The sequence below is a fragment of the Leptonychotes weddellii genome, chromosome 1, assembly GCF_054177405.1.
Source record: "Leptonychotes weddellii isolate Sample4059 chromosome 1, ASM5417740v2, whole genome shotgun sequence".
NCBI classification, from domain to species: domain Eukaryota; kingdom Metazoa; phylum Chordata; class Mammalia; order Carnivora; family Phocidae; genus Leptonychotes; species Leptonychotes weddellii.
The window spans coordinates 607851-635012 of NC_138369.1; the positions used below are offsets into that span (position 1 = coordinate 607851).

At 61.0% G+C, this 27162-nt stretch overlaps 2 protein-coding genes and 2 non-coding genes across 9 annotated transcripts in view; 3 read left to right on the forward strand and 1 right to left on the reverse strand.

The window, feature by feature from the left end:
• The first annotated feature begins 579 nt into the window (after positions 1-579).
• On the forward strand, positions 580-17894 carry PWWP3A (PWWP domain containing 3A, DNA repair factor). Of its 5 annotated transcripts, XM_081825543.1 has the most exons (14): positions 580-713; positions 1223-1362; positions 1885-1970; positions 3264-3334; positions 4760-5590; positions 6729-6830; positions 8515-8585; positions 9980-10056; positions 10565-10625; positions 12447-12522; positions 12914-12964; positions 13408-13844; positions 15907-15995; positions 17573-17894. In XM_081825543.1, the coding sequence occupies exons 2-14, from the start codon at positions 1306-1308 to the stop codon at positions 17625-17627; spliced, it is 2064 nt and encodes a 687-aa protein (XP_081681669.1). In that variant the 5' UTR covers positions 580-713; positions 1223-1305; the 3' UTR covers positions 17628-17894. The 5 variants fall into 5 exon arrangements, with proteins under 5 accessions (XP_081681669.1, XP_081681731.1, XP_030897963.2 ...); XM_081825605.1 differs by lacking the exon at positions 1223-1362 and having other exon boundaries at positions 583-713; XM_031042103.2 differs by lacking the exon at positions 580-713 and having other exon boundaries at positions 1122-1362.
• Positions 17895-21391: 3497 nt separating this feature from the next.
• Positions 21392-21464, reverse strand: TRNAF-GAA (transfer RNA phenylalanine (anticodon GAA)). The gene has a single exon. It is a non-coding gene; the product is annotated as a tRNA-Phe (tRNA).
• A 130-nt stretch (positions 21465-21594) lies between these two features.
• Positions 21595-21668, forward strand: TRNAN-GUU (transfer RNA asparagine (anticodon GUU)). The gene has a single exon. It is a non-coding gene; the product is annotated as a tRNA-Asn (tRNA).
• A 121-nt stretch (positions 21669-21789) lies between these two features.
• Positions 21790-27162, forward strand: part of NDUFS7 (NADH:ubiquinone oxidoreductase core subunit S7) — a 6457-nt gene continuing 1084 nt past the window's right edge. Inside the window, exons 1-7 of one of the 2 annotated variants that reach the window (XM_081825753.1) lie at positions 21790-21947; positions 22874-22910; positions 23741-23809; positions 24288-24405; positions 25449-25628; positions 25702-25748; positions 26500-26588. In XM_081825753.1, the coding sequence (XP_081681879.1) occupies positions 21932-21947; positions 22874-22910; positions 23741-23809; positions 24288-24405; positions 25449-25628; positions 25702-25748; positions 26500-26588 (556 nt within the window). In that variant the 5' untranslated portion in view covers positions 21790-21931. The remainder of the gene's footprint in view (positions 21948-22873; positions 22911-23740; positions 23810-24287; positions 24406-25448; positions 25629-25701; positions 25749-26499; positions 26589-27162) is intronic. The other variant, XM_081825759.1, reaches the window with a different exon arrangement.

Here is a 27162-nt window from a genome sequence, read left to right on the forward strand (position 1 = left end):
GCCCGCGGCGGGGCGGGAGGCTCGAGGTCACGGGCCGGGCGGAGTCGCCTGCTGAGGACCACGCCTGGCCGACGCCGGGGGATTCGGCTGAAAAGAGGCGGCTCGACCCCGGAGCCCAGCCCACGCGCTGGTACCTGCTTCCCGGGCTGCGCTCAGTGCCTCCGCCGTGGGCACCGCGGCAGCACGTGGCGCCTCTGGAGCGTGAAGGTTCTGGAAGGCTCTCTCGGGCCGTCGGGGCGGGGGCGCGGCGGGGGCTCCTTCGCCGGGCCGCGGCGCCCGGAGGCGGGCTCCCAAAGAGAGCGGGGCCCGCCCGGACCGAGGCCGCCCGTCGTCGCCGCCCGCCGTCGCCTCTCGGCTTCGCGCCGCCCTCCCAGCGCCCGTCAGTCAACCGCCCGCGCGCCCGCGCGCCCGCGCGCCCGTCCAGCGCCTATCAGTCAACCGCGCGCACGCCCGCCCGGGCGGAAGGGGCGGGTCCCAGGGCGGATGCGCGCGCCCCATTGGCCGGCGGCGGGGGTAGGGCTTGGCGGTGCCGCGAGGTTGGCACCGCCCCCAGCCCGCGGGGGGCGGCGGCGGCGGCGGCGGCGGCGGCGGCGGTGAGCGTGGGCGCGGGCGGCGGCTGGGAAGGCGCGGGTGTCGTCGCCGTTGGGCCGCCGCGGCCTCCTCGCCCTCCGCGCCGGGCTCGGGGACGCCGCGCTGCGGAGGCCGGGCGCCCGGTGAGCCCTGCGGGCTGCGTCCCGCGGGTCGGCCGGCGGGGGCTGAGGCGGCCGCGCGGGCCTGGGGGGAGGGGCGGACCCCGAGAGGAGGGCCCCGGGGGCTCGAGCCGTCCCCCGCCGCGTGCGCCCCCTGCCCCGCTCGCCGAGGCCCCGCCGTGCCGCGTGCGCCCGCTCCCGCACCCGCGGCCGGGCCCCGGCCCCGGGCCGGGCCTGGACCCTCCTGCGGCGGTGCCCGTGGGCGGCCGGCCCGGGAGGACAGCCGTGCAGCTGTCCCCGTCCTTCGAGGGCCCCCGCCGCGGCAGGCGCGGTCCTCTGGGCTGCGCGGAGAGGCCCCGCGCGGGGCGGGCTGTGCGCGCGGGGCGGGGCGGCCTCGGGCGCGGAGACGGTGTGTTCGGGAGCCGTTTGCATCTCCTCGGGCGGGAGCGCGGCGCCGGGGCGACCCCGCCGTGCCAGCCGCGGGCCGGCCGCCCGCACACGACCCCGAAACCCCTGCGCCGATTGTGTTGCAGGGCGCCCCGCGGCGGACCTGCCAGCGCCCCGTCGGTGCCCCGTCGTCCCCACGTCGTCCCCACTCGCCGCGTGAGTCCAAGTCATGACGGACGCCCAGTATGTCCTGTGCAGATGGGAGAAGCGACTGTGGCCTGCCAAGGTGACAGCCTTCGGTGTGCGGTTCCGGCCTGCGGAGCACTCCGGGGCGAGCAGTGAAGTCTCCGTCGGGACAGACCTGGGGGATCCTGGGGCCGTCCTCCTCCCCCGCCTCACGGGGTTTCTGGTCGGGTGCTCCCGAGGTTACGCGTCCAGAAGTGTCTTTTTTCCACAGCTCGGAAAAAACGAGCAGATTCAGCTTTAGAAAGGCGTGTGCGGCAGCGTGGACCTCGAGGGAATGTCTGGAAGGGAGCTCTGTGCCAGTAAACGAGGGCAGTGCCCTGGGGGGACGTTCCAGCAGCAGGCCCCGGGCACCGCGAGGCCAAGGCCCCGCTCCCTCCTGCGTCTGCCACTCACCCCTGTACCTTCCTTGGCTTCCCCCATCTGCGAGGTCCCGGGCCGGACAGGGTACTGCTGAAGTCCCCGGTCGATTAGTTGCTGCGTTTGCGTCTACACACGAGCGTTCCTTTGTGTTAACTGTTTCTTGCGTCTTCGTAACAACGGGTTTTTTTTTTCTTTATCGTAGGTGTTGGCAAGAACTGAGACGTCAACAAAAAATAAGAGAAAAAAGGAATTTTTTCTAAGTGTTCAAATACTCTCCCTAGATGAAAAGTTAAGTGTTGTGGGTTTGTTAAATACTACTTTTTTCTGAATGGTATTTTTGATACTGCATCTCCGCACCCAAAGGTGAAGTCTACTCTCAAGGGTTTATTTTTCAGTTACTGTGAAGGACTTGTGCTCCTAATCTTAAGAGGAAAATCCTGGTGGGTTTTTTTGTTTTTTTTTTTACGTCCATTTGTAAATTGAAGATCCATATGAGATCCACTGTGTGAGAGATTGGCAGGGAAATCGAATAAATATAAATTATACACAGGGGAAAGTCTTGTTGGGGTTCACTTTGGGATGGTTCTTTCTGCAGATTGGTGTGGCTTTTTCTCAAACTTGTGTAACAGGCCCATCAGTTTTGAAGTGTTTGATGTTTCAGCCTGTCCGTCCGTTTAGGAGCTACTGTTTGGCATTCAGAAGGCACACGCTATGTGGAAGCATGTTACTCTCTTGTCCTTGATTATTCGGAGGCGGAAGAACATAATATTACCCAGGATAATTAAAAGGCCCAGATCACGTATGATTGTGGTATTGCTGCGTCTAAGGGAAGAATTCCCAATTCAGAATAAAACCTCGTCAGCTCCAGTTACAGCTTCCCCAGGTCCCCATTCCTCCAGAGCGGCCTCCTAAGCTTGCTTAGTCCCGAGCTCACACTTCCCTGCGGCTGGGAAGGTAATTGACTACTTGAGTTTAAAAAGAAAGCGTGTTCTTTTAAATTAAAAACACACCTGCTGGGCTGTAAACAGCATTTAGTGACATTATCAGCTACTCTGAAAATCTAACAAAGGAGTTATTTGTGCATTTGGAAGTAGGATTTGCCTCATAAAAGTCACAATTTGAATTCATTTTTACTCTTAAATCCAGCCAACTTTTTCTGTTTTCTTTTCTTTTTTTTTAAAAGATTTTATTTATTTGAGAGAGAGAATGAGAGAGAGAACACCTGAGAGGGGATAGGGTCAGAGGATGAAGCAGACTCCCTGCCGAGCAGGAAGCCCGATGCGGGACTCAATCCAGGGACTCCAGGATCATGACCTGAGCCGAAGGCAGTCGCTTAACCAACTGAGCCACCCAGGCGCCCCAACTTTTTCTGTTTTAAAAGGAAAAAAAAAAAAACATTCACCAGGATCCTTGCTGCCTCTCACCTCAGACACCGGAATTCCTAGTTGGCTGTGACTTTGGTTTAAGTGGAGAGTTGAGGAGAAAGAAATCGAATTCTTTTGTCATCTAAGGAAAAACACTTTTGAAAATGCCTTCGTGGTCTTGGCTGGTAGCGGATAACGGGTGTTTCTGTCCCTGCAGGATTGAGGTGAGAAGCGCAGACGTGGAAATCCTGAAGACGGCCCACATCGAACGGATCGCCTCCTCCCTGGGTAAGAGCACATCTCTAAATAACAAAGAGACTGTGTGGGGGAAGGAAAGACCCTGCTCCCCAGGTAACCCTGAGCCAAAGGAGAAGAAGAAAATGGATCTGTTTTCTTAAACCTTTGTAGAATTTACCCCAGAACTGATCCTGTTCTTGACTCCCAGTGTGGCCTGCCGTGAGCATTGGGATCTGCTGGTCACATCCATGGCCTCCGGTGTGCATTTGCCTCCATGAGGAGATGGGGCAAGATGCTTCCTTCCCCACCACCCCCATCCGGCAGTAAGACTCAAACTGGTTTCGGTGCTGGTTCATTCTCTGCCCGGGGCTTGAGAGCAGGGGTTTGTGTATTTAAATTCCACAGCCAAGCTCCAGGGAGAAAGGACTATGCGATGAGCATCGTCGTCGGGTGCCCGTGGTCTGCCGGGGCTCTCCTCGCCGACACCCACTCCCTTTGCCTTTCTTGGTGGGAGGGAGGGCCTGAGCCCCATGGTGCTGGGGCTGATTGTGCGCTTGCCTGCTGGCGGCTCAGCAAACCTAAGGCAGAAGTGTTTTCTGCCGCCTCAGCGCGGGGGGGGCGCACACCCCCTGTACCGAGTGCTGTGAGTCTTGTGGAAAGATTGACCAGGAATCCTTCCAGTGGTGTGTATAGAGTAGGGTTCGTTTTCGTCTGCGTTTGGAAAAACCGCTTTGGTTCAAAGCGTTATCCGCCCAGCACACCTTAGGCGGCGTCAGCCCCGCCTCCTGGACGCGCATCTTTGCCTGCCCCGGTTGTGTGGGGGCGGGGGGTCTGTGGGAGCCTTTACGAGTAACCTGGGAAGAGACTGTGCGGGAGGGGTCGTGCCCGCCGAGTTGCGATACTGCACCCTTGCCTCGTTCACATAAACAGTGCCATATCTGTGGGTCGGAGTGAATAAATACAACTAGCAGCGAGGAGGTCAGGCTCAAATCTCCAGGCCCGTGATGCTCTTTTCTGGCATGGAAACGCCCTCACACAGAAGCACGGAACATCCACCAGCCCACAATGGGTCCCTTTCATGGGCTGCCCCTCACCCCCACCGCCACCCAAGAACACGTTGCCGGCAGAGTTCTTTATGGAGTTGGCAAGGGTTTTTATTGAGCCTGATTGAAGTTGAAACTGTGAGGCTGGGAAGATGTGGGAAGCGTCTGAGTACGTTTTGCTGGCAGTATTTTTTTGTGACCCGGAGGGATTTATCTCTGTAACCCAATCAGGTTGGTTTTGGAAAAGCGGAGCCCTACGGCCGCGAACAATGGCTGTCGTTCTGTGGCCTTGTCACGCTCTGGGAAAGATGGAGCTGAGCAGGGTCCGTCCCCCCTTCAGGTGTGACAGCCCGTGTCAGCCCTCAGGGGCATGCTCTGACAGCAGTGCTAGGCGCCTGGGCGTCACGGCTTTGTGTGCTTCTCACCCCTGCAGCCTCCCAGAACGAGGTTCCTGCTGAACCCCTGGAGGAGCTGGCCTACAGACGCTCGCTTCGAGTGGCTCTGGATGTTTTGAACCAGAGAACCAGTTTGCCTCAAGAAAGCTCTTCAAGGGAAGAAAGAACTGCTCTGTCCTCAGGAGAGAAGCCCATGGAACTGGCCTCCTCGCTCTGTGACCCCAGCTCTTCTGGTCTCCAGGAAGACGTGCTAAGCAGTTCTGGACCTCAGAGGAGGGCACGTGTACGCCCAAGGCTGTCGGGTTCACCCACGTGTAGAAAGGACCCCAAGTGCAAAGACCGCAAGAAGGAGCTCGGGACAAGTGAGAGTGCGTGGGCCTTGGTGGTCCCCTCAGCCAGAGGTGGTTTTCAGGACGCCAGTGGATCGAGAGCGTGCTGCAGAAGGCGGACAGCCCTGAGTAAAAAGGGAAGAAGTTTAGCACAGGAGCCTAGCTCGTGTCAGAGGGTACCTTCGCTCTCAGGGGGAGACGGTGAACAAGAGAGGAGCCCTCCAGCCCCTGGCTCACCACCCAGCGTCAGGGAGAAGGGTCTGTGGGCCAAAGGGCGAGACCCGGGTTTGCCTCCACGTGGCCCCACTGTGCTCCCGACCCAGGGGCGCCCCGCCTGCCCAGATGCCCGAGGCCGCCCTGCCAAGCGGCTGCACCCAGATGGCAGTCAGAGGCTGCCCACCCCACAGCGGGAGCCGGGGGCAGTGCCCAGGCAGAGGCCCAGGGGATGCATGACTCTGCGCAGTGCTGCCAAACTCAGCCTGCCTGCCCCCCAGGCTTCCCCAGAGGAGACAAGAAATCTTCGCATCCTGGTGGAGGAAGGTAAAGCTCTGCGGCCGAGAAGGTCTTGTGCTGGCAGAGGGCGGATCTGGGTTCTCCCAGGGGCCGATGCGGGTCAGGCATTTGTGGGGTGTTTGTGTTTTTGTTTTTTTTAAGATTTCTTTTCTTTTCTTTTTTTTTTTTTTAATTTGACCGAGAGAGACAGGGAGAGAGGGAACACAAGCAGGGGGAGTGGGAGAGGGACAAGCAGGCTTCCCGCCGAGCAGGGAGCCTGATGCGGGGCTCGATCCCAGGACCCCGGGATCATGACCTGAGCTGAAGGCAGACGCTTAACGACTGAGCCACCCAGGCATCCCTCACTTGTGTGTTTTTTAACCTGATCTTAATGAGGTCGTATCAAAACAGAGGCAGAGCAGATATTGTCCAATTCCTTTCTGTCTGTGTCTCCCACCGGGTTGTAATTCTGACTTGTGTCTTTTGTTCTGAATGGGAGAGGGCTGGGGGCACTGGAGGCCGAGCCTGGTGGCTGCAGGAAGGCTGCGGCCACACCCCCGGGGCTGGGCTCTGACAGATGCACAGGAGTGCAGTGCACTCGCCCTGAACGGGCAGGAATCTCAGAAGTGAGGGACTCACTCAGAAGGCTCCCAACTTGTTCACAATTCCTGTGGAGACGCACTGTTGTGTGGCGGCCGTCTTGCGCAGTGGATCGTTTCCTTTGAACGTGGCGGTGTCCCGTCTTGTTTTTGAGCTGCTGATTGAGAACTGTCAGTTTTTCTGGGCTTCCGTGCCTGCACACCCCCTTGCTACACACGTACTCGGGTTTCTGCCCTGAGTTTAAGCATCATGTGTTTAGACTTGGTGTCCGGCACGTCCGAGGCGGCAGGGAGCTGAGCGCAGCCTGTCCCTGCGTCTGCCCGCCCGCCTCCCGGCCAGGCCCTCAGTCCGCTTAGATCGCTGCTTGTGCACTTGCCCCTCGTGGAGACGCAGAGGCCTCTCTCCCCCCACGCTCTGGCTCTCGTTTGTTGCCTGCGAGTGTACTTTAGTCAGAGCGTACCCACCTTGCATCTGGCTGCGTGGGAGCTTTTATGTTTGCGTTGACGGTCACGTATCACGAAATGTGTGTCTTGGGCTGAGTCCCTGAGATGCTGACAGTGAAAGTCTAATCTAACATCATTGGCAGACCGTCAGTCTTCTGGAGAGTCAGTCGACTTTAATCCCATTCATTCCATCCTGGAGGAAGAGGAGGATGATGAGGAGCCACCCAGAATCCTTTTCTATCATGGTGAGTCCGGAGCGGCAGCCGGAGTGCGCGCTTCCGCTCGCGCGGAGCCCCTGGGCGGAGGCGGCTGGCGTTCCTCCTGCGCCCGCAGCATGCAGAGTGCGCTTTTCTGCCATCGGTCTTGAGGGAAGAGGGCGTCCCTGCCGGCACGCTTCTCCTTTATGTGTCCTCCTGTGCCCTCCGTGGAGAGCCGGGTCCTGTCGCTACTATTCACGCTGCCTCCAGGCCTTTGGGCACGGCGATTGCTTGTCTGTCCAGAGAGGCAGGGTCTCCGGCCCGAGGCAGCGGGGCCCCGGGACCCCCTCCCACACGCATGTGCGGGCCGCACCAGAACAAACAGGCGCAGATGCGTGCGCTCGGCCCTCTTTGTGGAAGGACCTGAAATAAAGACCCAAGATCCCAAACTGACAACTGCCAGCAATTTAGTTTGTTTCATGGAGTAAATCATTTAGAATGAATTTCGTTTTTAGATTTATCCATTGGTTCGTTTTACCGTAGCCTGGTGTTTTTTAGCCTTCTCGTTATGAAGTAACTATAGATTCATGACGAGATGTTGCAAAAATAATACGTGGAAGGGGGGGCGGGGGGACCTCTCCTCCAAGGGCGACACCCTGCGTGCCCTTGGACTCGGCTCCTGTCGGCCACACCGCAGTGTGCTTCTCCCTATCTGTGCTGATGGTTCTGCGTTTTCTTTTTTGCACCTGATGGTAATTCAGACACACTTTACACTTGCTCGTGGTCTTCTGATTACTCTTTGCAGCCACGCTTGTTCCTTACTGAGCCCTCCCCCGCACCATGAGGTGCCTAGATGGTTCCACGCCTGGGGGGCGCTAAGCCATGCCCGGCATGTGCCTCTGGGAAAGAGCTCTGCCGGCTTCGCTCCTGGGAGCAGAACTCGGCCAGAGAAGGGACCACGCGCCTTCTTGCAGATTCTTCCAGAAGGCCATTTTCGTCCACTGCTGCCGGCAGGGGGCCAGGTCACCACAGCCCCGAGAAACCCCCTGGTTTTTGCTTCTGTTTGATTTTGTCTTGTCCCCAGCCCCCCCGCAGCCTGATGTCTGTCTGGGTGTTTCCCGAGACCTATTTGTCCTCACGGGGCCCTGACGGTTCTCTTAAAAACCAAACGCTTCTCGCCAGACGGATGACAGCCCTCTGCCTGCCCGCAGACCTTGCCTCGTGGCTGCGCTGGCCGCCTCTCGTGTCTGCGAGACGTTAACCTCACTGTTTCAACGTTTACATTATCCGTTCTGGAGTTTTGTGTGCGGTTGGAAGTCTTGTTAAAGTTTGTTTAGGGATAATTGTGTGGTCACTGGATGATGATTTTGGTAACTCGTTTTTTTTCTCCTTTTGAAGATAAAGCCCAGTTTTTCAGACTGATGAGCTTCCTAGGAATTTGCTGCTTTTGTTGGGGTTTCTGAGCCATACTCTTCTTAAAAAGATGTTTGAATCTGGAATAATTTGAGATTACAGAGTCGGCCCCAGCTTGTCCCCGCTCAGCAGCGCGCGTCCCCTGCACTCAGGCCAGCGTTGTTGTGAGACTGCCTCGCAAACCGTGGGGGTCTCTGACGAGAGTTAGAGCATCAGGTTTAAGCGATCTCCGACAGACACGTTGTTTTCAGTTGTTGCATTTGGTGCCTGATGTGGATCTGACTTACTGTTTATCTTTTTGTCTTTCTTTTTAATTTAGAACCACGGTCATTTGAAGTAGGAATGCTGGTCTGGCTTAAACACCAGAAATACCCCTTCTGGCCAGCAGTGGTAAGCATCGGGAGCGCCCCGCTGAAGCCCCCGCACTTCCACTCCCTCGCCCCCCATTCGTGTCAGCTGGACCCCTGGAGATTTCTTTACTGGGAGAAACCGACGGCCTTACGATTCTAAGCGGGGTTTCTGGAGATGGTTACTTGAGTAAGGGGAGTGTGATCATTTTGGCACAGTTGAGTGTGAGGGTCTTAGGTCCAGTCTTGACCAAGCAGGCTCAGGAAAACCTGAAAACCTGTGTAAAAAAATCGGCAACTTGCTGATTTCTAATACTGTGCGCTTGAGGGTTTCTCCTTTGGAGCTTTTAAATTTCTCAGATTTCAGGGTAGGGATCGGCTGTGCGTGTGCGGTGGATGGGCCTCAGCGCAGTGAAATTCCTGGCCCTGCTTCTCCGTGCGCCCGCCTGGACGGTGCAGGCTGTCCGTTTACTTTTTAGGCCAGGGCCGCGTGCCGGCTCCCCCTCCTTCGTCCAGTGTCCTTCCTCCCCGTCCAGTGTAGATGGCATTCCGACGGCTCCGGCCCTAGGGCTTTAACCTGTAGTGAGAAACGGTGACGTTGAACCCGGAAAGGTGTTTGCAGGAGCCAGAGACCCTCCTGGCGTTGCCGTGCGGCTGACGTGCAGCGGGCAGCATGGCCTCCGTGCTGGACTGGCTGTAGCAACAGTGGGCTCCACATCCGGGCCGCGTCTGCTGGGCAGAAGGTGGAGCTTGAACAGATACGCAGATGAAGTGGGGGTCTCCGTGCAGTGTCTCTGCACCATTGTTGGGGGTCGCTTATCGGGCCCCTCGGCCTCCCTTCAGTATTTACTTTGTGGCAGACGCTCGTGTGTCCCCCCGCCCCATGCAGCTGGCACCCTTTTCCTGGACCTCTCCTCATTTTCACCAGTTCCTGGGGACCTTGCTGGGTCATGGATCTCCAAGGTCACAGGTTCCTGGGGTCAGCTCTCGGTTTACGGCTGAGCCGGGGACACACAGAGGCACCGGGCAGAGAGGACGCACCACTGCCTCTGTGTCCTCAGCTAGTCCCACCCGCGTGAGCTCACTTTGCTCATCCTGAAAACGAGAATGAGCCTGTCCTGCTGAGTCAGGAGAGAATCGTGTGGTCGTCTGCAGAGGTGGCAGGTAGTGTGGGCTTGGGTCTTTCTGTTAGGAGAGAGAACAGAGCAAAGTGCCGCCTGGCCCTGCTCATCTGTGAGACTGAGCGGTGTGTGCAGCAGACAGGGCGGTGTCTGAGCCTCCGGCCGGGGGCTTAGCCTTGGTCCCGCCGGCAGCGGCGCCCCTTGTCACACGCCGGCCACGTGCCAACCTGCATGGTTAACAGAGGTCAGGAAGGTAATTCAAACCCATGGCCTCTTCTGGGTTCTTGATGCTTTATTTTCTTGGATTTGCCAACAGGTCAAGAGTGTCCGGCGAAGAGATAAGAAAGCCAGTGTGCTCTTTATCGAGGGGCACATGGACCCCAAAGGGAGAGGGTAACCCAGCTGTCTGCTCTCTGCAAACGCTTCCCGGGCGAAGGCCTGCCGGCTCGGGGGCGCCGGGATGGTGGGGAGGGGGCTGGGGTCCAGGGCCGGGATGGTCTCATGCCCCTGCGCTCCAGCTCCCCGGAAGACGAATCCAGACAGAAGCTGTGTTGAAAGGGACTGCTCGGGCAGTCCGGTGTCCCAAGCTTTATTTTCCGGCTTTGAAGGGCGGGCCGGTTAGACACTCGGCGGATCCCGCCCGTTCCCCACAAACTATACCCCAGTCGTTGCAGGTGCTGTGGGCAGTGACCCAGCCTCCACTTCCACGGGTGGCCGGGGGGTGAGCGTCCCGCGTGGCGGCCCCAGCCACGTCCCCTAGTGCCTGTGTCCGGGGCTTCCTTGGGCAGCTGGTGCTGGCAGGGGCCCCCGCGGTCACCGCTAGTTCCATCAGAGGAGAGGGAACCGTCGTCCTGACTCAGCAGAGGGAGCTCCCCGTTAACCTTCGTCTCTCTGCTTCCAGGATCACGGTGTCTCTCAGGAGACTGAAGCACTTCGACTGCAAAGAGAAACAGGCGCTTCTGGTAGGCGGACTGTGCTTCGTGCCCGGGAAGCAGCCGCCATGCGTGGGGAGTGGTGCGCTCCCGCGTGACGGTGGTCTGCTGGGCCCGGCTCCTGCCGTTCTGGCGGGGACCACCACCGCCCTGGGAGGTTGCCGGCCGTCCCCCCGTTGTCCAGCGCAGAGGACGGTGTGCCCGGGTGCGAGGCCGGTGTCCTGACGCGGGCGATGGTTCGGAGGCTGTCCCTGCGCGTGTGCGCGGGGGGCTGAGTGCTCGGCCGCGGTGGCGCCCCATGGGGCTTCCTGGCCTCGCCAGTAGCTGAGCCCCCCGAAATGTCATCGGATCTTGATCGTACACCGAGCCCACGAGCCACGAGGCGCTGGTCCGTTGCACACACACCGTCTGCCCCGCGGTGCTGTGTGGGTGACAGTAGCTATCCCAGCCCAAACCCAGCCTAGGGGAGGGGTCCGTTAGCCCCCCCCACCCCAGTGCGGTCTTGTCCCAGCCCGGTGAGCAGGTTCCTGGCTCCACGTCACAGGCTTCCTGTTCGCATGGACTGCCTGGGAGCTCGAGGGGAGACCCCGGGGAGCCTTCTGCCCGCCGCTGTCTCCCTGAGTGCGGGCGGCCCGGGCTGCGGCGTGGGCGGGGTCGGGAAGGGGAGCGCCCATGCCGGACCCCAGCCTTCTCTTCCTTCCACTCATGTGCGTGTCCCTGCGACGTAGTCCTGCTCCTGTCCCGTCTGTGGTGAGTGTGGTCAGCACAGCTTCTGAGAGCAGCCTTCGCTGGGCGCCCAGTCTCTGTCAGGGTGCCCGTTGGCGGGGCCCGGTTCTGGAAGAGGGCCGGCCGTGGCCTCAGGAGCTTCCACACGCCCGCGAGCGCGGGGAGCCGGGCGCCCAACCGTCCAGGCCAGGGGCTGGCTCTGACCCCAGGGCCACTCTCGGGGATCCGGATAGCTTTCCCAAAATAGGGGGGGAGTGGTCAGAAAGGGGAGCGGGAATCTTGCTTTGAGGTCGGTGTGCCCCAAACACGGAATTGTGTTCTGTGACAAAGACGATGCATGGCCTCATGTAATCCAGACGCTGGGACGATGCCTGTTGCCCATCTTCTTGCTCCCCGAGCAAAGCCAGGCCTGCCTGTGGAGTGGGGTGCACGGGGTCACTGAGGCCTTGTACCGGCGGCAGGAGCATGGCCGCCTCGAGCTAGTTGGGACTGTCCTGAGGGACCGGCCCCGGTGTCACGCTCACGGTCTTGAGCTCTGCTTTCCCGAGCAAGGAGCAGCACCATCTGCTGTCCCTATCCCACGGCTGCTATGCGTGGCAGCCACAGGGAGAGGGCCGGGCTGAGGTGGCGGTAACACAGGACGTGGACCTCAGGTAGCGGGCCATGGTCCCAGCTCAGGTCCTCGGGGGGTGGGGGGGGCATTGTCCTCAGTTTGCAAATGAGGACCTTGAGGCCTCGGCAGGCGTCCCCACGGGTGGCTGAGTGTCCTTCCTCCCGACTGAGCCGACACCGTTCTAAGCCAAGGGCACAGAGATGACTCTTAGAAGGATTTGTCGTACAAAGAGCTTCAAGTCTTGTTTGGGCGACATCAGCCGCACGTTGGGGTGCTTGGCACCTTCCTCTCCTTAGAGTCCCCAGCTCTCCTCTCCCAGAGTGCTCAGCTCCCACGTGACCACTTCCTGAGCAGACCTGGGCCTCCGTGTGTGTTTCCCCATGCGGCTTCAGCAGCCCCGCACAGGGGCATCTGCTGGCTCTGCGGTGTGGACGCGGGAGCCGAGGACGCAGAGGGGGTTGGAAGAGCGCCTGTGGCCTCCTGCTGAAGCTGCTGCCTGGGTCTCGTTGCAGAACGAAGCCAAGGAGGACTTCGACCAGGCCATCGGCTGGTGTGTCTCCCTGATCACCGACTACAGGGTCCGGCTTGGTATGTGGGCCTGCACACCCTTGGACAAAGGGACCGAGCTGGGGGCAGAGCGCAGGCCTGTTTCCCATGGCCGCCCGGCCGGGGCCCATGGCAGTCTTGTCCCTGACAAGGGCAGGTGGGCAGACACGGGGCGAAGACTGGGTGCGAACGGAATGTGGGGTTTGCTCTGAATCAGAGAGTTGGTCTCTGTCCACCCCACGTCTGGCCGTTGGGAATCTTCAGACGGTCGCCTTTCTGGGCGCCCCAGGGGCGGTGGCACCTTGCTAGCCACGCTGGTGTTGGGGTCCGGGCGGGGCTGACGCAAGGCAGGCATGCTGACCCCGTGACCCTCGGGCCGCTCCCGAGCGCCGCCTCTGATGGGTGACGTGGCTCTCTTGTGCGTTCTCTGCAGGCTGCGGTTCTTTCGCGGGCTCTTTCCTGGAGTATTACGCTGCTGATATAAGTAAGCCCGGCGACTCCTCTTGAGAGGCGTGAAGCGGCCGTCTTCTGTGTCTGAAGCCCGGGAGGGGATGCGTCTGGGTGGAGGCCGCGCCCTGTCCCCAGCCTGACCCTAGAGTGCCAGGAACAAGCCCTGACCGCCGCCTGCCCCCACTGCCCACCGGGCACCTGGCCTCTCCTCCTGCCTTCCCTGGTGCCCGAGTTTGGGGTGAACGGAGAGTCCCACCGTACCCCGGGGGCTCTGCCCGTTGGGGCGACACTGGCGTCGGGCTGAGCTGGGGAGGGACGGGTCCCATCAGAGGAGGAGCCCTTAGGGCCGTGGTGGTTGTGCCTGGGGGCCTGGGGGGGGGACTCTCCCGCAGAGCCCCCAGACAGCACAGTGAAGGGAGGAGGAGGGAGCCGTCCCACCCAGGCCGGCGGTCCCACGGACGTGTCGTTCGTCTGCAGGTTATCCCGTCCGCAAGTCCATCCAGCAGGACGTCTTGGGGACCAGGTTCCCGCAGCTGAGCGGGGGGTACCCCGAGGAACCTGTGGTGGGGAGCCCCCAGGGGAGGAGGCGGCCCTACAGGAAGGTCCTCCCTGACCGGTCCCGGGCTGCTCGGGACCGGGCCAACCAGAAGCTCGTGGAGTACATCGTGAAAGCGAGGGGTGCCGAGGGCCACCTGCGGGCCATCCTGAAGAACAGGAAGCCGTCCCGGTGGCTGAAGACATTTCTGAATTCGGGTCAGTACGTGACGTGCGTGGAGACGTACCTGGAGGACGAGGATCAGCTGGACCTGGTGGTGAAGTACTTACAGGGGGTCTACCAGGAGACGGGCAGCAGGACGCTGGCGCGGGTCAACGGCGACCGGATCCGCTTTATTCTGGACGTTCTTCTGCCTGAAGTGAGTGGACGGCAGGGCCGTTGTGCACGCTGGCGGGTGGGGGTCTGTGGCCGCGGCCACCAGCCACGCGGGGCTGGGGTTTGGTGCTGGGATGGCGTTCTCCAGAAGTCTGCCTGGGAGGCCACGGCAGCATGGAGCCCGGCGCCCGCCCTGGGGCGGCGTGGAGACCCCGTGGCCAGTGCCAGGGGACGAGAACCACGTGCTTTAAACTGTGTGCATGTGGACGCGTTTCCGGAGTAGGCGTTGCTCGTGGAGAGGGAGCTGTGGTTGTGTGGACGCACCCGCTGGGGTTTGGCTGGGCAGGCATGCACACGTGATGACTCCGGTGGTTTTGAAGGCGGGGGAGGGGGGGCTCTGCTGGGCACGTGTGGGCACGTGTGGGAAAGGTTGCTGAGCTCAAAGGTCTTTACCTCTGTGCCTGGAAGCTTTCAAATACAAACGAGATGAAGATAGCGGCAGGGAGCTTGGGTGCCCAACACCCAGTTGGAATAGCGACCTCACGCGGTTTGTATCTCTGGCTCCCTCCCCCCAGGTAATTATGGGGGGGTTCCCCAAACTTTTTTTTTTTTTTGAAGGTTTTATTTATTTATTTGACAGGAGAGAGGGAACACGAGCAGGGGGAGTGGGAGAGAGAGAAGCAGGCTTCCCGCTGAGCAGGGAGCCCGATGCCGGGCTCGATCCCAGGACCCTGGGATCATGACCTGAGCTGAAGGCAGTCACTTAACCAACTGAGCCACACAGGCGCCCTCTTTTTTTTTAAAGATTTTATTTATTTATTTGAGAAAGAGAGTGAGAGAGAGAAAGAGCACAAGAGGGGGGAGCGGGAGAGGGAGAAGCAGACTCCCTGCTGAGCAGGTAGCCCGATGCAGGACTCGATCCCGGGACTCCAGGATCATGACCTGAGCTGAAGGCAGTCGCTTAACTGGCTGAGCCACCCAGGCGCCCCTCCCAAACTTTTTTTTATGCTTAAGTACTCCAGTGTGTATCTTTTTAAATTAAAAAAAAATTTTTTTTTTAAGATTTTATTTATACGAGAGAGAGAAAACAAGAGTGAGAGAGCATGAGAGGGGGGAGGGTCAGAGGGAGAAGCAGGCTTCCCGCTGAGCCGGGAGCCCAATGCGGGACTCGATCCCGGGACTCCAGGATCATGACCTGAGCCGAAGGCAGTCGCTTAACCAACTGAGCCACCCAGGTGCCCTCCAGTGTGTATCTTTAAGGAAGGGGTGGTTCTGCCCCAGGGACACTGGTCCCTATGTGGGGACGGCTGTGGTTCTCACGGGGGGCAGGGGGCAGGATGCTGCTGGACCCCCACAGTGCCTGGACGCCTCCCGGAGAGCGACCTGCCCGATGTCAGCACTGCCCAGGGGTGTTGGGGGACCCTGTTCTAGACCATAAAGGCTCTGCTTGATTTTTAAAATTTTATTTTTAAGTGATCTGTATCCCCAGCGTGGTACCGAGAGTCGTAAGCGCTCCCAACTGAGCCGGCCACGCGCCCCTCACAGGCTCTTTAAAAACACTTTCTGGGGGCGCTGGGCCACTGTTGGTGAAGCGTCTGCCTTCGGCTCAGGTCGTGATCCCGGGGTCCTGGGATCGAGCCCCGCATCGGGCTCCCTGCTCTGCGGAGAGTCTGCTTCTCCCTCTCCCTCTGCTCCTCCTCCCCCTCAAATGAATGCTCTCTAAAAAAAAAAAAAAATCACATTTCTAGTAACCACAGTTCTGCTGTTTCTTCTGAAGAAACGGAGAAGGATTTCTCAACGTCAGACATACCGTGTGCTTGGATGATTGCGGTTATATTTTTCCTGTTGTTTGAAGAGTGAACTTACAAATTTCCACAAATGGGCTTGTTGGTTTTGGTCCTGCCTCATTCTCTGCCTTTAGTGACACGAACTCTCGTGTCTCGTCCGAAAGACCCCGTCCTTCACGTGACTGCAAATATCTCACGGACCCGCGCGTGTTCGTGGAGGCTGCTCGGAAGCTGCCCCGGGCCCCACGCGCATCCCTCTAGCTCTGCGGGCGCCACGGGCCCGCTGCCCGCGGCTGAGCGCCCTCTGCCCCCTTGCAGGCCATCATCTGCGCGATCGCGGCGGTGGACGCTGTGGATTACAAGACGGCTGAGGAGAAGTACCTCAGAGGACCGTCCCTCAGCTACCGGTAGGCTGCTCAGGGCGCTGCTCCCCAAGCAGCACAAGTGTGTCTAGAAGGGCTCGCGCTCCCTCGTGCTGGTGGCTGGGGCTCAAGGCCCCTCTTGCCGACACGCTGGTCCAGGTGCCCGGCGGGTGAATGAAGTGCCTGCGATGGGAAGTGCACGTTAGCCCTTGGCCAGGAGTTGTCAGAGGGACCCAGTGACGCAAGCAGTGGGCGCTGTCCTCGGGCGCGTCCCTGAGCCGGTCTGGGCAGGCAGAGCTGGCCCACGCCACGGCCCACAGGCGGTCCACCGGGGCTGCTCCCTGGGCGCGTGCCGGGCCTGCGGTGCCTAATCGCGTTTCGCATGGGCTCCTGTTTGCATTTCGAGCTTTCTCCCCTTGCCCCAGTGCCGTGGCCGTTTAAGAAAACACAGTAAGATTACACGGCAGCAGTCGCCTGGGCCGTTCCTAGCTGGTCAGAAGAATGCCGTGATCAAGATGTTTCTCTTCCGTCGGTGAGGTTAGCCGCCCTGGGATTTTTGGCCCCCAGAGCCCCTAATCCCGTCTCTGGGCTTGCTGCCAGGCTTGCTGGGAACAGGCTGGGCCCGCGTGGCAGTGACAGGCTGAAGACTCAACTAGAGTCACAGGCCAGGGTCTCTGTCCAAGGCCGCCCGGGCCCACTGTCACGGATGCCGGACAGCGAAGACAGCTCCCAGGAGGCTGCGCTCCTTCCCGGGGGGGCCCCTCGGTGTGCCAGGAGGCCAGGTCTCGGGGTGGGGAGGCCAGCTGCCAGGCTGGCCACGGAAGGGCCCGTCTGGCTCGGTGTGCAGGAGTGTTGGCCCAGATGAGCCAGCAGAGCACGAGGGGCCTTGGCAGCAGGGAGACTTGGTGTTTCTGTCCCTGGATCTCGGTGGTCCAGTGCGGTGCCCTCAACACAAGTACGGAAGAGTGTTCTTGGGGGAGCAGGGTCGGGGCCGGGACCTGCCCCCCCCCCCCAGCAATTTCCTCCTCCGCGTCCGAGGGGCTGGCCGTTGTGCCTGTGAGGACGGCTGTCCGTCTTCACGCTCTGCCGCTGCTCTTGGCCAGCCGTGGACATGCATGTGCACCTGCTCCGGACTCCAGGGGCGGGGCCTCTGGCTGAGGGCCGGCCGGCCGGCCCCTTCCCTCAGGCTGTGCTGACCATCAGGGGTGCCCGCCCAGCGGCCTCGGGTTCGCCTGAGCCGCCCGCTGTCCCAGTCTGTGCTCTTTGTTACGGTCGCCAACCCTGGGGGCGTGCCCCAAACACCCGTTAACGTAATTCTTATCATCAAGGAGTCGCTTAATGAGGACAATTTGAAAGTCCACACTCTTTAAAAAGCTGTTCATTTTTTTTTATGAATTGTGGTAAAATGCACATGACGTAAAATGTCCTGTCGTAACCGTCTCTGAGCGCACAGCTCAGTGGTGTGAGGCCCACTCACCGTCCTGCGGCCACCCCCACCCTCCGTCTCCAGAACGTTCCATCTCCCCACACGGAGACTCTGTCCCCGTGAAGCACGGACTTGTCTGTTTCATGTTCAAGACGAGGAATTACTAAACGAGGCTCTCTGCTTTTGTTTTCTGAAGGGAAAAAGAAATATTTGATAACCAGCTCCTAGAAGAAAGGAGTCAGCGGTGCTGATGCTGGAGGGGCCGCCATGGGTCCCGTGGCTGGGGCGCAAGTGCGGTCTGCGGGACCGGGGCCCGGAATGTGCTCGCTTCTCATCTGTGGGTGCTCTTTTCCTGGCTTTTGTGGAAGGTAGAGTTCCTGATTTTGAAACAAAAATGTGTTTTATTTTATTGCATATCATTACTTGTGACTGTACTGTATTGTTTAATAAAAGGTGCACATTTGTTTTTTTTATGTTAAAAAGCACTGTATCCAATATTAAACAGGAGTTTTAAGAAAGCCTCTGTGAATGCGTTCCTCCACAACACGCGTGTGTTTCCGTGTTTGCCTCCTCTTGAGGCAGGCCCCGAGGCCACGGTGCTGCACTCGGGTTTCCTCGCATCTCAGCTCTGCTGTCCTTCCCTATGTGGAAGAACACGTGCGGCAGGACCCTCCAGCGGCCGCTTCCCACCCACCCCCTGGTCCCGTGCGGATGTTCCCGTGTGGCCACATCTGGCCCAGTGCTGAGCACGGTCTCCCCAGAGGGCGGGACCCCCACCTGTAGCTGCCTCAGTCACTGTGTGTGTGGCCGTGGGGTCGCAGTGTGGGGACCGGCTCCTGCAGAAGCAAGGCCTTTGCCTGGAGGCCAGGCTCACGTTCCTGCCCAGGCCCAGAAAAGGAGGCAGCTGGGGGGTCACCCTGGTGCCCGAGGGTCCCCAGCGCGGGCCCTGGCCTTTGGAGACCTGCCATGGCCTGTCCTGACCCAGTCACAGAAATTCTGTGGCCTGTCAAAGCCATGCTCAAACGAACTCTTTATCCTGAGCTGCTGGGGGACCGCGCAGTGGGTACACGGTCAGGAGGCTCAGCTCGAGGCCCTGGCCGGGGTCAGCAGCCACTAGAGTCGGGGCTTAGAGGGAGAGCCTGCTGGGAGGTGGGCGGGCTCGGGCCCTGAGAAGGGGCTGTCTGAGCCGGCAGAGACCCGGGCCACACACACAACCACGGGTCAGTTGTGCAGCGGGAGAGGCTGGGAGATGGCCCCAGAATCCTCCCAATGGTGGCGGGGGGGGTGGTGGCGAGCTGGCCTGGGACAGTGGGGCTGGGACCACAGAGGGTCGAGGGTTCCCGTCCACCGTGGAGCCCAAAGCCAGGCCGCTTGGTCGCTTCCTCCACAGAGAATAGCCCGACATTGTCTCCAAAGCGGGCCGTGCCCCTTTCTGGGAGAGCCTGATGGCTCCGTCCACCACTGGCCGTGCTTGATGAGGTGGCTGAGGTGGGCCACTGGCGCAGTCAGCCTGTCCAGACCAGCGTTAAATGCCCGCCGGAGCCCCACCTGCACCCTGGGCCTGCGCCCTGTTGCGGGGAGCCTGAGGGTGCTTGTCCTATGGCCGCTGGGCAGGTGTGAGGGGCGCGGGGCCTGGCAGCTGGCGGCCCCATGGGGGTCCCTGGAGAAGCACGCACAGCACAAGCCTCTGAGACACAGACTGCCCCCAGCGCTGCCCTGTTGTCCACCACGAGGCTTCTGTCAGCCCACCCCTCGCCCCCACTCCTACTCCTGTCTCCCCCCTTGGCGCTGCAGACATCAGGCCGGGTCATTCTCCGACGGCCGTCCTGGGTGCTGCAGGGGGGCTGGGCAGCATCCTGGACCCCACCCCTCAATGCCAGGAGCCCCCCACACACACACAAACCCATGACCATCTTGCCTCCTTCCCCCGCCCACCTCTGCCCCTTCCCTCTGGGCTCTAGCTCCCTGGCCTCTGTGTGGCCTCCCTGCTGCCCCCTTGACCCCCTGCCCTCCCCTCCTCCCACCGCCCCCAGCCCACCCCTTCTCTGAACTGCTGCCCACCCAGACCCCAAGGCCCTGCAGAAGCTGCTCGTCAAGTTGGTTTGCTTTTCTCACTCCAGCCGGATGATGCAAAGGAACGATCCCACCCCTACCTAGTACCTGTGGTCCCCACACACCAACATCCCCACTCTCTGAGATGGGCAATTGTCATTGCACACACCTCGGCCCCTCTTCAAGCCTATTGCTATCTAAAAAACTGATTTTAAAAAAGTCACGGGGTGGGGTGGTGCCTGGCTGGCTCAGCTGGTGGAGCATTTGACTCTTGATCTTGGGGTTGTAAGAGCCCCGTGTTGGGCATAGAGTTGTTTAAAAATAAAACCTAGGGGTGCTTGGGTGGCTCAGTGAAGCACCTGCCTTCAGCTTTGGTCATGATCCCGGGGTCCTGGGATCGAGCCTCTAGTTGGGCTGCTTGTGCTTGCTCGCTCTCTGCCAAATAAAATCTTTTTTTTTTTTTTTTAAAGATTTTATTTATTTATTTGAGAGAGAGAGAGCACAAGGCGGGGGGGAGCGGGAGAGGGAGAAACAGACTCCCCGCTGAGCAGGGAGCCCAATGCGGGACTCAATCTGGGGACTCCAGGATCATGACCTGAGCCGAAGGCAGTCGCCCAACCAACTGAGCCACCCAGGCGCCCCCAAATAAAATCTTTAAAAAATAAAATCTTTAAAGAAAAAAACAATTCACAGGATGTGTGGGTGACTTGGTTGGGCGTCTGACTGGCTCAGGTCATGATCTCGGGGTCCTGGGATGGAGTCCCCAGTCGGGCTCCCTGCTCAATGGGGAGTCTGCTTCTCCCTCTGCGCTGCCCCCCCACCCCCGCTCATGCCCGCACACGTGTGCTCGTTCTCTCAAATAAAATCGTTTAAAAAAAAAAAGTAATTCCCTATAGGGTAAGAATCTGAAACCTCAGGGAAGCACACTTGCACATGTAATAGTCCATGCCCTCCCACCCCTGGTCCCTGATTCACTGCCCCCACTGCCCAGGTTCCCGCGCCCGGTGCCTGGTCTCACTCCCCCAGCCAGCCTCCCACTGCAGGGCTCTCCCAGGAGGCTGGCTCAGACCTCCCTGACCTCGCCTCGGTCAAGCAGCCTTGACCAGGCCCATGGCCTCTAGCAGCGTTCTCTCTTGTGACCCAGCAGCTGGAAAAGACGCTCTCTCGTGGTTCCGGTGGGGCTGGAAATTCACTGAGCAGCTCGGCTGGGTGACTCAGGTCTCATGAGGCGCCAGTCGAATGTCAGCAGGGCTGCGTCATCTGGAAGTTCAGCTGGGGCCGGGGGCTCAGTCCCCAGGGTCCCTCACTCACAGGGCAAGGACGTCATGGGCAAACAGAAAACTTGCATAAAGCTCAGACTTCAGTAACATCCACTTTGGTTCATGAATTGCAGCGAATGTGTCCTGCGGTGTAAGCTGCTAACAGAACTGGGTGTTGGGTACACAGGAACTCCACTATGTCGGCAACTTTCCTGTGAAAATGCAAAGTTTAGTTAAGTAAGTTACAAAATCCAGCTCCACAGGCTAGCGGGGGGCGGGAAGGAAAGGGGAAGGGGCCCCTCACCTCCCACCCGGGACCTGGAGCTCCCCAGGAGCGAGACCAGGCGGGCTGTGCAGGCGTTCGGGGGCCGGAGTGGTCCTGCCAGGAGGCCCGCCTGCCGCTCCCCTGCGCTTGCCTGTGTGAGCCTCAGTTTCCCCCAAGTGTAAAATCCGGCAGGATTGCAAGAATTAGGGGGCATGCAGGCGGAAGGTGTTCTTGCGAACTCCTAACAAGTAGCGCTCGTTCTAATCCTACCGCTTAAGAAGTGTTGGGAACCGGGCTAGAGTCCACGTTTGGGCCGGAATCACGGTCTGGGGGCTCCGTTCCTCCCCGACGTGGGCCTGAGCCAGCGGCCCCGTCCGTCGTCTGCAGAATGGGGGCATGCTGGGGAAGGAAAGGCCGGGAGCCGGAGCGCCAAAACAGCTGCCGAAACCCGGGATCGAACCAGGGACCTTTAGATCTTCAGTCTAACGCTCTCCCAACTGAGCTATTTCGGCTGGCCGGCAGGGGCCGCCGTCGCCCCGAGTCCGGCTCGCGCCGCGCCGCCCGCGCGCCGCCGCCGCTTGCGCCTGGCCTCCCGGCTGCGCGCGCCTCATAGGAGCCCAGGCAGCGCGGGGCGGCAGCGCCGTCTCTGTGGCGCAATCGGTTAGCGCGTTCGGCTGTTAACCGAAAGGTTGGTGGTTCGAGCCCACCCAGGGACGCTGTTTTGAGCTTTTGTTCCCGAGGTAAGGAGTGGGCGGGCGACGCCCCTGCTTTATGCGGGACGCTCCGCGCGCACCCCCGGGCCAGCCTGTCCGGGAGGGGGTGTCCGGGGGCGCACCGCAGGGAAGTCCACGGAGGCGGAACGTCCCAGGGCCGGGGTCCGGGTTCCGCGCGGCAGCCGAGCCGCTTTGGGAGCCGGGCCTGGAGACCCGGAGCGCTGAGGCGGACGGACCGCAGAGGTTGTTTGAAGGCCGAGGCGGACATGGCGGCGCCGGCGGGTGAGCGGGTCGGGTCGTGTCGGGGGGTCCGGGGGTCGGGGGCGGCCGCGGCGGGGCGGGGGCGGGATGCCGCCGCTCTCGTTCCCGGGACCAAGCGGCGCGGCGGGGCGACGGGAGCCCCGACAAGCGGGGAAACCGAGGCCTCCGGGGCTCCCAGCGCGGCGTGCGGCGGAGACCTGCCGTCCGCAGATGCGGGGTAAACGCACGGAGTACGAGGGCTGGAGGTGCGGGGGGAGAGCGTCGTCGGGGTCCGGGGCGGCGAGATCCAGCGGCTCGTCCGAGGGGAGGGGCGCTGACCGTGCTGCGAGCGCATCCCCAGACCTGGATTTCCGCCCGAGGCACCGGGAGGGACGGGCGGCGCGCACCGGACCCGGGCCCCGCCGGGAGCTTGGTTGTCACGCGCAGCCCAGGGCCGGGAGCCCGTCCACAGCAGAGGACCCCGGGGACCCCAGCGAGGCCCTAGCGTCTTGGGAGAGACAGGCACCACGCAGCACAGAGATGGAGGTGCAACAGGGTGACCGCATCCAGAGAGCCGGGGGGCATGGGTGCTACGGAGCGAAACCTGCGTAAGAAGGGCTGGCATGTGCCCGCGCGGGGCAGGGTGCTCCAGGCAGCGCGGGCCGCAAGTGCAAAGGCCCTGAGGCAGGAGCGACACTGACCTGCAGGAGGAAAGGGAGGATGGCCCGGGTGTGGTGTGGCCTTTTTTTTCAGGGTGTGGGATATTAAGCAGGGTAGGGACACTGTGTGGGGCACGTTCTGAAAGACCCCTTTTTACCAGGTGTTTGTTAAGTGGAATTTAGATAGACCAAGGGTAACAGGAAGGACGTGCCAGGCGTAGGGCTCATGGGCAAACTCCTGGAGGCTGGGCCCCACCGGGGTTTATCGCCTACAAACAACTCACTGCCTGCACCGTGTGGCTCTCTCAGCAGCTCCGGGCCTGCTCTGCCGGATCCTTGCTCTGCGGTGAGTGTCTGCGTCTCCCCCAGCACACGGCCCTGCCCAGGAGGGCTCGGTGGCGGGTGGGGGTGCATCAGAGCACGGCGGAGCTGGGGTGGTCCTTCAGCAGCGCTAGGAGGGGGCCCACCTGCTGAAGGTCACATAGTCCGGCAGTCTTGCAGGTGGTGTTCAGGCCTCTCCGTGGGGACGGCCCAGGTGGTGGCCGAGCCTGTGTTCAGACCCATGCCTGCCTGCCGTCCTTCCCTCACAACTCACTCACGTGTGGCAGGAAGGCGGTTGGTGCATTTGCTCAGGTGGCGGCCTCAAGTAGGCCTCCTCAGGACAGGGAGGCAGGTAGTCACCGTGCCCTCTCAGTGGACAGAGCCCAGAAATGAAATCTCCGGCGCCATGGGGCAGGGACATGGCAGATCTGAGGAGAGGGTCTTCCTGATGGAGGGGAGATGGGAGGCTTCGAGGAGCACTTGGGCTTGGGCCGACTCTGCCTTGTTTTGAGAAGACGTTTTTTCTAGGAATCAAACGCATTCACTGTAAAATAAAGGGGAGGTGAGAGACCTAGGAGATGAGAACCAGACACCTCCTAGACAGGGCTCAGCAGACTTTCCATGAAGGGCCAGATTGGCTCTGTGGAGACTACTCAGCTCTGCCTTTGTGAAAACAGCGGAGATAGAAAGGGGTGGATGTGGTTGCATGTCAATAAAACTTTATTTACAACAACAGGCAGAGGGCCAGGTTTGGCCCCCTGGGTGGAACTTCCCCATCCCTGCTCCAGTGTAGCCTCTGTCACAACATCTCAGGGCACCCCGGGCTCCTCTTCACATGCACCCCTTTCCCTGCAGCTCCGGTGTGGGCGTGGCTACCCAGGTGCGTGGTGTCCACTCAGGCGTGGCTGCTGACAGCCCCAGCAGGTGAGGCCAGCCTTCCTGGGACCCTGCGCACCCTAAAGCCTCCCTTTGGCACCGCAGCAGCCCCGGTGACTCCAGGGCCCTCCCTCCACCGTCAGGCAATGAAGCAGGGGTCCCTGCCCTCGGAGCCTTGCCCAGCCCCCTGCTGCATGTCCAAGACCACAGCTGCACGTCCCCAGACCAGAAGGGCCATTGACAGCGTGTCAGTGGAGCTCCTGCTTTCCGCATGGGGGACAGAGGCCAGCTGGGGCCACAGCAGGGCAGCTGCCAAAAGTTCATTCTTGTCCTGACCTCGGTAGCCCAGCTCCTACCGGTGCTGCCCCAGAGCAGCCCATGCCGCAGCTTGCTGCTGCCCTCTGAGAGGGGGCTCTGGGCTCGACCGTGCGGTGGGGGGTGTCGGGGTGCTCGACCGTGGGGTGGGGGTGTCGGGGTGCCTGCCTGGCTAAGGCCCCCCCCTCCCCTTGCCATGTGTTCTTACCAGCACCCAGCCCGCCGCGTCCACAGCTGGAGCCGTGGCCCCCAAATCCTCCGCACTTCCCAGCAGCCGAGGCGAGTATGTGGTGGCCAAGCTGGATGACCTCATCAACTGGGCCCGCCGGGTGAGCCCCTGACCCCTCCCGCGTCCTTCAGGCCTCCCACCACATGCTCACACGTGCTCACACACGTGCACACCTGCCCCTGTCCGCTGCTGGCCCTGATGTCCTCTCGGTGCCCACGCCATGCTTCCTGGTCTCTCCCTCCACCCCCAGGGAAGATGACCTGCCTCCCCTCTGCGGATCTCCTGTTTCTGTTTATTCATGCAGAAGTGATTTTAACTGGGAAAGTGGTGTGTCCCTGGAACAGTGGCTCCTTCCTGGGAAAAACCCGAAAACACTCCCCCGCCCCCAGTACTCACTGGGGACGGTCTGCGTGTTGTGTGCACGTCTCTCTCCCCGATTCACAGGGCAGTGGCTCCTCTTGGTGTGTTGGGGGTCCCAGGGGCAGGCCGTTCCTGTGTGTCTCTGTAACCGATGGGGCCATGGCGAGCGTCCCGCCGGGTGTCCCCTGCAGTGTTGGTCCTAACTGCACATCTGCGAGGCTGTCAGGGTCAGCCGCCTGTGTAGCCCAAGCCCGATGGGGGGGCAGGCAGGACCCACTCCAGGTCCCCGGCTAGGCAGAGAGACAGCAGAGAAGGCTCTGGCAGAGGAGTCAGCGGGAGAAAGGAGCCACTGGATGGGTGGAGGCAGTGGTCAGAGGGCAGCGGCATCCAGGAAGCCTTCCTGGAGGAATAGGCACTGGGAGCCCCTGGACACTAGGAGTGTTAGGAAGGAGCCCCTCGGAGGGGCTGAGCCCCAGGGTCTGACCTGTGCCACACGGGGCTCTCCAGGCACTGGGGGCGGCGCGTGCCTGTGTCGGAAGGATGGGACCTAGGACGTGCGGGTCACGTGGGCTGGGGCTCTACTTTCTCGGCGACGTGGCTGCGGGAAGTGTTGACCCACAGGCGCAGCTTGCTTTACCTTCCTGTTGAGCACCCTGGGCCGTGACAGCGTCGGAGGGCCCTCTGGGGCCTGGAGGTGGCTTGGCTGCCGCGGGGAGGCCTGGCCGATGGGCTTTGAGCTGGGGCGGGTACCGTGCCCCCGGGCTGAGCACCCTGCCCCCGCAGAGCTCCCTGTGGCCCATGACCTTTGGCCTGGCATGTTGTGCCGTGGAAATGATGCACATGGCCGCGCCCCGCTATGACATGGACCGCTTTGGCGTGGTCTTCCGCGCCAGCCCGCGCCAGTCCGACGTGATGATTGTGGCCGGCACGCTCACCAACAAGATGGCCCCAGCGCTCCGCAAGGTAGGCCCGGCCCTGAGGCCCACCACCCGCCCGCCAGCCTCGAGCCGCACCCAGACGCCGCCGTCTCTTCCAGGTGTATGACCAGATGCCAGAGCCACGCTACGTCGTGTCCATGGGGAGGTGAGTGCCCGCGACACGCTGGCGCGCCTCCTGCCCATCTCCGCTCCCTCTGCCGCGGTCACAGGGGGCATCTGTGCCCTCAGGACACCCTGCGGCCCCTCCCCAGGGCGGCACCCCCCCAGGGCACCCCTCCTGTGCCACTCAGAGTCGCCCCTGTTCTGCCCCTGCTTCGTGGATGTAAATGGTGCCCTGCTCTGTGGGCTGTCTGCACACTCCTCGCCCTCCCTCCTGGCACCCAGTCGCTTCCCCACGCCACCAGCAGCTGCTTCCTCACCTCACTGTTCTGAGGTAGAACTCGGGCCACAGAGTCCACCCTGTTCAAGTGCGCAGTTCCGTGATGGTCCATGTAGTCACGGTGCTGTCAACTCTAGCCCCTAGTTCCAGAACATTCCATCATCCTCCAAGAAAACCCCGCCCCCATCAGCTGTCACCTCCCCCCCAGCCCCCGCCCCCGAGAGCCCCCTTCCCGTCCGTGGATGAGCCTGTTGTTCTGGGCGTGTCACCCACGTGGACTCACACCCCATGTGGACTTCTGTGTCTGGTTCCCTCCCTGAGCATCTGAGTGTCGTGGGCTCGGGGTCCGTCCATTTGCTTCTGCTCTCCCTGATCCCACAGAAGGCCTCGTTCCCTTTTCTGGGACTCCACATCCCATTCCTGCCCATTCCTGGCACCTGTTTGCACCTGAAGGCAGGTGTGCGTTGGGGGCAGGGCTGGGGGTGGCCAGTGTGACCCTCATCATGCCCCCCCTCAGCTGTGCCAACGGAGGAGGTTACTATCACTACTCGTACTCTGTCGTGAGGGGCTGTGACCGCATCGTGCCCGTGGACATCTACGTCCCAGGTGAGCCCACCCCTCCCATGTCACAGGCCCCCGCACCCCCCCAGAGGCGGTGGGCTCCCCCCTTTTCAGGATGAACAGATGTAGGTCCAAGGAGAAGAGTGAAGCCCCAGCCTTCTCCTCCCTTGTCCCTTGAAGGTCTCCCCCACTGAAGAGTCTTGGGTTTTATCCAGACGTGGGCCCAGGCTGGTGCTGAAGGCTTAGCCTGAGCTGGGTGGGACCACGGATCCTCGGCTTTCTTTAAACTACACTTCACATGGTTCCACCTAATAGACACAAAACCCACGGAACACAGTTAGAAAACAGAGACTGGTTCTTGGAGACCAGGACCAGTGTGCACGGGACCTCCCTTGGACCCCAGATCACCAGGGTGGTCACATTGTGCAAATAAAAGTGCAGGGTCCCCAGTTACTTCTGTCCGGAAAGCAAGGAATGTTTGCGACACGTTCATACTGGAGAAGTACTGGTTGTCTTTCTGAAGCCCGTGTTCGGCTGGCCACCCTCGGGCCCCAGGGCCTCTGCCCCCACTGTGTCAGAGGTCAGGGGTCAGCAGGTGGTGCTTAGCCTGCAGATGAAG